Source organism: Arachis ipaensis, chromosome B06 (genome assembly GCF_000816755.2).
Source record: "Arachis ipaensis cultivar K30076 chromosome B06, Araip1.1, whole genome shotgun sequence".
NCBI classification, from domain to species: domain Eukaryota; kingdom Viridiplantae; phylum Streptophyta; class Magnoliopsida; order Fabales; family Fabaceae; genus Arachis; species Arachis ipaensis.
This window is the reverse complement of record NC_029790.2, coordinates 80,321,389-80,330,182: the sequence shown is the minus strand read 5'-3', so window position 1 is coordinate 80,330,182 and position 8,794 is coordinate 80,321,389. Positions and strand designations below refer to the sequence as shown.

Below are 8,794 nucleotides of genomic sequence, written 5' to 3'. Positions count from 1 at the left end.
ACGCCAGGATGCTGCTTGTTTCTGGCGTTCAACGCCAAAAACATGCTCTGTTCTGGCGTTGAACGCCAGACAGATAAGGGAGTCCTCATTCAATTGAAGGACTAGTTCACCTCTGTTAACATCAATCACAACTCTTGCTGTGGCTAGGAAGGGTCTTCCAAGGATGATGGATTCATCCTCATCCTTCCCAGTATCCAGGATTATGAAATCAGCAGGGATGTAAAGGCCTTCAACCTTTACTAACACGTCCTCTACTTGTCCATAAGCCTCTTTTCTTGAATTGTTTGCCATCTCTAATGAGATTCTAGCAGCTTGCACCTCAAAGATTCCCAGTTTCTCCATTACAGAGAGTGGCATGAGGTTTATTCCTGACCCCAGGTCACATATGAGGAACCAATGATGTCCTTGAGCTCTTCTATGTCTCTTCCTTGTCTTTGTTGCTCCTCCCTCGTTGCTTTTTGATCTTCTCTTATTTCATGAAGCATGATGGAGTTCTCTTGATGTTCCACCCTTAGTTGTCCCATATTGGAACTCAATTCTCCTAGGGAGGTGTTGATTTACTCCCAATAATTTTGTGGAGGAAAGTGCATTTGAGGCATCTCCGGGATCTCATAGAAATGAGCTTCTTGCACCTCTTGAGCTCCATGATTGGGCTCTCTTACTTGCTCCATCTTTTTCTTAGTGATGGGCTTGTCCTCTTTAATGAGGATATCTCCCTCTATGTCAATTCCAGCTGAATTGCATAGGTGGCAAATGAGGTGAGGAAAGGCTAACCTTGCCATGGTGGAGGACTTGTCCGCCACCTTGTAGAGTTCTTGAGGTATAATCTCATGAACTTCCACCTCTTCTCCTGCTGGAATAGGATTTACTATCCTTTTGCATCTGTCACTAACGCCCTGCAATCGCGAGTTAGGAGCTCGTCACAGTCATTCAGTCATTGAATCCTACTTGGAATACCACAGACAAGGTTTAGACTTTCCGGATTCTCTTGAATGCCGCCATCATTCTAGCTTACGCCACAAAGATTCTGGTTAGGAGATCTAAGAGATATTCATTCTAGCTTAATTCATGTAGAACAGAAGTGTTTGGCAGGCACGCGTTCATAAGGGAGAAAGATGATGAGCGTCACACATAATCATCACCTTCATCACGTTCTTGGGTGCAAATGGATATCTTAGAAGCGAAATAAGAAGAATTGAATAGAAAACAGTAGTACTTTGCATTAATCTTTGAGGAACAGCAGAGCTTCACACCTTAATCTATGGAGTGTAGAAATTTTTTTTTAAATTGAAAATTTGATTTGACTCATAAGAAACAACTAAATTTTAAAAAGTTTTGAAAAAGTCAATCCAAATTTTCGAAATTTTAAGAGAGAAAAAGGGAAAGATATTTTTTTGATTTTTTTGAATTTTTATGATGAGAGAAAAAAATATGAAAATGATGCAATGCATGAAAATTTTTAGATCAAAATATGTGATGAATGCAGGAACACTATGAATGTCCAGATGAACACCAAGAACACTTTGAATGTCAAGATGAACACCAAGAACATTTTTTTTGAAAATTTTTATATGCAAAGAAAACATGCATGACACCAAACTTAGAAATCTTTAATGCTTAGGCACTAAGAATTCAAGAATGCATATGAAAAACACCATACAACACAAAACAAGAAAACATCAAGATCAAACAAGAAGACTTACCAAGAACAACTTGAAGATCATGAAGAACACTATGAATGCATGAATTTTCGAAAAATGCAAAATGAATATGCAATTGACACCAAACTTAAGATCTGACTCAAGACTCAAACAAGAAACACAAAATATTTTTGATTTTTATGATTTTCTAATTTTTTTGGTATTTTTCGAAAATTAATTTGAAAAAGAAAAATAAGGATTCCAAATTTTTTAATATGAATTCCAGGAATCTTGCACTCTTAGTCTAAAGCTCCAATCTGAGGGTTAGACATGGCTTAATAGCCAGTCAAGCTTTAGCATGTAAATCAAGTGGATCAGGAACAACAGCAGGTGGATTAGCAACAACTAGCTTGCTCTTGATAACGTTGGGTTGGAAGCCCCAGTCTAAATGAATTTAGACATGGCTTTACAGCCAGTCAGGCTTCAACATGCTTCATGAAACACTAGAATTCATTCTTAAAAATTCTGAAGAAAAATATATTTTTGAAAACATTTATTTTAAAATTTTTTTTTTCGAAAACAAAGGAGAAATTTTTGAAATTTTTTTTTTGAAAGTAAAACAAAAAGAAAATTACCTAATCTGAGCAACAAGATGAACCGTCAGTTGTCCAAACTCGAACAATCCCCGGCAACGGCGCCAAAAACTTGGTGCACGAAATTGTGATCTCAGGCAATGGCGCCAAAAACTCTGTATGCACGTCTTAATAAAATCGTTTTTTATTCACAACTTCGATACAACTAACCAGCAAGTGCACTGGGTCGCCCAAGTAATAAAACCTTACGTGAGTAAGGGTCGATCCCACGGAGATTGTTGGTATGAGGCAAGCTATGGTCATCTTGTAAATCTCAGTCAGGCGGATAATAATTGATTATAGAGTTTTCGAAAATAAATAATAAATAGACAGAAAATAAAGATAGAAGTACTTATGTATATCATTGGTGAGAATTTCAGATAAGCGTATGGAGATGCTTTCGTTCCTCTGAACTTCTGCTTTCCTGATGTCTTCATCCAATCAATCTTACTCCTTTCCATGGCTGGCTTTATGTAAGGACATCACCATTGTCAATGGCTACTTTTCATCCTCTCTGGAAAATGGTCCGATGCGCTGTCACTGCATGGCTAATCATCTGGAGGCATCACCGTGGTCAATGGCTGCATCCTATCCTCTTGTGAAAATGGTCCAAATGCTCTGTCACAGCACGGCTAATCATCTGAGGTTCTCGATCATACTGGAATAGGATTCACCCTCCTTTTGCGTCTGTCACTATGCCCAGCACTCTCGAGTTTGAAGTTCGTCACAGTCATTCAATTCCAGAGTCCTACTCGGAATACCACAGACAAGGTTTAGACTTTCCGGACTCTCATGAATGCCGCCATCAATCTAGCTTATACCACGAAGATTCTGACTAAGAGATCCAAGAGATACTTATTCAATCGAAGGTAGAACGGAAGTGGTTGTCAGGCACGCGTTCATGGGAATGATGATGATTGTCACGTTCATCACATTCATGTTGAAGTGCGAATGAATATCTTAGAAGTGGAATAAGTTGAATTGAATTGAAAAACAGTAGTACTTTGCATTAATTCATGAGGAACAGCAGAGCTCCACACCTTAATCTATGGAGTGTAGAAACTCTATCGTTGAAAATACATAAGTGATGAAGGTCCAGGCATGGCCGAATGGCCAGCTCCCATGATCTAAGAACCAGACGTCCCAAGATGTTCGAAGATGTCTAATACAATAGTAAAAAGTTCTATTTATAATAAACTAGCTACTAGGATTTACAGAAGTAAGTAATTGATGCTTAAATCCACTTCCGGGGCCCACTTGGTGTGTGCTTGGGCTGAGCTTGAATGTTACACGTGAAGAGGCTCTTTCTGGAGTTGAACGCCAGGTTGTAACGTATTTCTGGCGTTCAACTCTGGTTCGTGACGTGTTTCTGGCGTTTAACTCCAGACAGCAGCGTAGAACTGGCGTTCAACGCCCTTTTACGTCATCTAAAATCAGCCAAAGTATGGACTATTATATATTGCTGGAAAGCCCTAGATGTTTACTTTCCAACGCAATTGGAAGCGTGCCAATTTGAGTTCTGTAGCTCCAGAAAAGTCACTTTGAGTGCAGGGAGGTCAGAATCCAACAGCATCAGCAGTCCTTCTTCAACCTCTGAATCTGATTTTTGCTCATGTCCCTCAATTTCAGCCAGAAAATATCTGAAATCACAGAAAAACACACAAACTCATAGTAAAGTCCAGAAATGTGAATTTAACATAAAAACTAATGAAAACATCCCTAAAAGTAACTAGATCCTACTAAAAACATACTAAAAACAATGCCAAAAAGCGTATAAATTATCCGCTCATCACACACCCCTGTGTGTACGCACACTTTGAGAAATCTTCCTGGGCGGGCGCACGCACACCCTTGTGCGGAAGCACATGCCCTGTTTCTCAAATTTATGTTTGGGTATGAGAGCATGGGATATAATGTAAGGGTTTTAGTTGATGATTTTTATGAAAAATTAGAAAACGGAGGATTAGGTCTCGGGTGTACTGAGGGTGGTTTGATGGTATGTGAAGGATGATTGATATATGAGATGAAAAATGAGGAAATATTGAGTTCAGAATTGAAATGTGAATTTACAGTGGTTGAGGTGAGTCAAGGACTCTGAATGAGATGATGGACCCAAGTATACAGAAAATGTTTTCTGAAAAACCATTGAAGTACCGATTTATACTGAGATTATGAGACGCTATGCGCTCGGCAGGGACGGTGGTTAATCCCGCTTATGTTGAGATGTGAGGTCTGAGGCAAGAGTATCCCGCTCGCATCCCTTCGGATCAAGAGCGTGCAGGCGCAAACCCCGGACAGTGATCCAAGCACTATATCTCGGGGGTTCCCATTGATGATTCCAAAGGGCGACACCTCCATGTAGATGTGTTGGGTTGACAGTTGAACCGACAATGTGATATCACAACCAGTAGGACAGACATTCATCATATGCATTTTCTATCTGTTTGTATGCTTTGACTACTTGTAATGGCTTGCCTATTTGTATAACATGCCTAATTGCTATTTGAATAAATTGCCTTACATGCCAATACTTGTGTTTTACTTGCATTGTATATAATTGTGATTTTCTACTGGGATTGAGGAGGTTCGGAAGGCGGTGGCGATGGGATCACATGGAGGATAGGATGGTGAAGACTGTGGGACAACGGTGTTTGGTTAGAGTAGAAATCCCCTAAGATAGATTACCTGGTTTATTTATGTTAATGTTTATATAATTATGCTTATTTGTTTTAGTATGCCTTAAGATTAAATTCTTGTGATGGATATGAAGTCTAGGATTGTCTTTGGCATCCCAGTATCTTATATCCTACATCATTGGGCACTGTTACCATACTGAGAACCTCTGGTTCTCATACCATATTTCTGTTGTGCTTTTCAGATGCAGGTTGCAACCCACCTCGGTGAGTTACCTGGATGGTGACAGAAGTAGAGGATCCGGGTACCTTTTGAGTCTTTTGATTTATTTTGCTATACATCTCTCACTTTTGTATTTTGTTTTGCCTAGAGGCATGTATTGAGAGGACAAAATTTGTATAAGCTGTTTTTACTGTCAGTTTTTTTGTATGTCTGTATATATGGCTAGCCGGCTTAAACTCCACGAGCTGTGGCTAGATTCTTGTGATATTACACTATTATATTTTGATATATCTTGTCTATATCTTGTGCTTTAAGTTAGTAGCTTCGATAGTACGCTTGCACTTTTCAAATCCTATTTTTAGCTATATCCTTCATCGGGCTTCTAGTTTATATTAATCCTTTCTATATATTATATGTATGAGCTTAGAATTGTCGTAATCTGCGGTTCGTCTTCGTGAGCCTGAGGGATGGACCGATTGTGCTTCATTGCATACTCTGTCTGTCTTTTCTTTGATGCTATTAGGTTATCTGTTTGATATTGCATAGCATGCATGTTTGTGAGTGCCTATTTGGGATAATTGAAGCACTAGGATTTTGATATTGAGTCTGATCACCTTGATATCGATTGTTTGGTGCAGATAGGAACCCTAATGGCCACTCGCGGACGAGATCGGGCCCGTTCACGAGAAAGTAGGAATGCGCAACCGGCTGACAACCATGCCAAATTCATGGCGGCCATGGCTAATCTGGCAAACACCATGGAAGCTAATGCTGCTGCGACTCTGCAAGCTATGCAGAGGTTAGGCCAACTGACTGGAAACAGAAATGGGAATGGTGAAGGGAATGCCAATGATAATGCTGAGGGAAACAGCGATAACACGGGAGGTGTTCCGATGAGCTTGGCGATGTTCCTCAAGGTTCATCTGCCAATTTTCCGAGGATCAACTAATCCTACTAAAGCGGACAACTGGTTCCAGGCCATGGAGCATGCTTTACAGGCGCAGCACGTTCCGAATAATCAATATGTTGAATTTGCTGCTTATCAGCTAGCAGGAGAGGCCCAGCACTGGTGGCAAGTAGAGTGCCGCTTGTTACAGCTTTAGAACGCTGACGTTCTGTGGGACATATTTCAGACGGCCTTCTATAAGAAGTACTTTCCTGAGTCTGCGAGTGAAGCAAAGGAGATGGAAATGATGCAGCTGAAGCAACATTCCTTGGCAGTGGTGGACTACACAAGCAAGTTTGAGGAGCTTTGTAGGTTTTCTCAGGTGTGTCAGGGTGCCCCAGAGACTTATGAATGCTGGAAATGTATAAAGTATCAGAGGGGGTTGAAGGATAGTATTATGACTACTGTGGCGCCTATGGAGATCCGTGTTTTCTCCGACTTGGTGAACAAAGCAAGAGTGATTGAAGAGTATGCCAAGACTGTAGTGGCATCCAAGGATACACATGAATGGAATACTAGTAAGGGACGTGGAAAGTATTTCCATCCGAGAGGTCAAAGCTTCAGGAGAGGAGGATATCTGCCTCAAAAGTAAGGAGGCTTTAGAAAGAACAATCATAATCAGTTTCAGTATGCTAAGGGGAGAGAAAATCAGAGTAAGAATTCACCAAATTTGACTTGTGTGCGTTGTGGGCGTTTTCATCCTTATGATTCATGCAAGATTGGTTTAGGTGGTTGCTTCAGTTGTGGGTTTCCTGGCCACATTGCGAGGGATTGCACTCATGGGAGGAACCAGAATGCGGGCCAGAGTCAGCATCAAGGTCGAGTCTTTGCTGTGAACGCTAATGATGCTTCTAAGGCAGATCCATTGATGAGAGGTATTTGTTTGATTGGTGATAAATCTTTAGTTGCATTGTATGATACTGGAGCATTGCATTCATTTATTTTATTTGATAAGGTTGAGGAACTAGGCTTGAATGTGTCAGAGTTAGAATTTGATCTGTATGTACATACTCTGCATCAGACGGTTATGACTAGGTCAGGGTGTAGGAAAGTAGGTTTCAAGCTTGAGGGTAGAGACTTTGTGTATGACTTCATCTGTTTGCCAATGATTGGGTTGGAGATGATTTTGGGGTTTGATTGGTTGTCAAAGAATCGAGTGTTATTGGATTGCTTTGAGTGGTAAATTCAGTTTATGCCGGAAGAAGAAAATAGAGCAGTGATAGCTGAGGGGTGACAGGCTTCCAAGGGTGTATTGGTAAATATTTTCTCCAATAAAACCTCGTTGCAAGTATAGCTCTACCAACAACAATTCTCAGGGGTGAAATTTAGAGAGGGATTTGGTTGTCACAAGTTCAACCCCAATAGAAATAACCGAAGTATTCAAACCTCGGGTCGTCTCACAAGAAATGGGCAAACATGTGCTTTAACATTGGTTAGAAATCCGGGGTTGTGAGTTATGAGCAAGAAAATAAATGGGAATCTTAACAAGCAAGTAATCTTAAATTGCAACAAACTAATTCAACTATCTAAGCAAAACATGAGCAATTCCAATGAACAAGCAACATTCCACTTAATTCTATTATAAACCAAGCAAGTAACTGTAACTAAAGCAAATAATTTGTCAAGATTCACAACATTCATGAAATGGGTATAAAATGACAATTGACAAGAATTCATAAAACTATCACTAGATATAAGCAAAATTGTAACAAGAAATTCAAATTGAACAATTAAAACTAGTAATTAATAAGATCCAATTCATAAATCAACAAGGGAAGATCAAATTAAAACTAGTTCTAAAGAGGAACAAGGGTTTCTCTCTCTAGAATAACCAAAGAACCAAAAACTAGCTAAAATTATGTCTTAGTGTAAAAATGATTGATCTCCCCTTTCCTCCTAGCATCCTTGGGTCTTTTCCATGCAGAAACAGTTTGAAATTGGGCCTGATGAGCCTCAGAAATCGCCAGGCACGATTTCCTTTAATGAGGTCACGTGCAGCTTCCCACGCGTGCGCGCCAAGTGCGCGTGCGCGTCGATAGGAATCTTCTGATCCGTGCGGATGCGTCCATCCTTGCGCGCCGCTTCCAGCCAATCCCATCCACGCGTCCGCATAGAGTGCGCGGGCGTGCCGATGCTGCTTTTCCCAAGATTTCAATTCTTCATGTTCCTCCCTCTTTGTACATGCTTTCTCCCTCTCTTCTAAGTTATTCCTACCCTATAATTCCTGAAATTACTCAACAAATACACTACGGCATCGAATGGCAATAGAAGAGGATTAAAATATGGCAATTTTAAGGCAAAATAAGCATGTTTTCCATCATGGAGCAATATTGGGAAGTGAACACAAAACCATGCATTTGTTGCGAATAAGTGTGAGAAATATTGATAAAATTCCCCAAAATAATCACAAGATAAACTACAAAATCGGAGTTTATCAAATCTCCCCACACTTAAACCAAGCATGTCCTCATGCTTAAAATAAAAAGACCAAAGATCATGATGGGAAAGGGTTTATGAAATGCAAACTACCTAAATAGATGCATGCAACTAATGTAAAATCATCTACCTACTTGGTCAAGAATAAATCTATCCTCCAAGAATACATGTGAGCATATAGGGTGAAAATAGTATGTGATTCATGAATCCTACCAAATTGAACATCACCATGGAATGCATATGACTTGCTAAACGAATGCTTGTGAAAGCCGGGAATAAGCATT

At 40.0% G+C, this 8,794-nt stretch overlaps 1 protein-coding gene across 1 annotated transcript; it reads left to right on the top strand.

Annotated features, from left to right (window-relative positions):
• LOC107646982 lies at nt 4,176–7,257 on the top strand. The gene is made up of 4 exons (XM_016351122.1): nt 4,176–4,268; nt 5,767–6,204; nt 6,262–6,662; nt 6,816–7,257. The coding sequence occupies exons 1-4, from the start codon at nt 4,176–4,178 to the stop codon at nt 7,255–7,257; spliced, it is 1,374 nt and encodes a 457-aa protein (XP_016206608.1).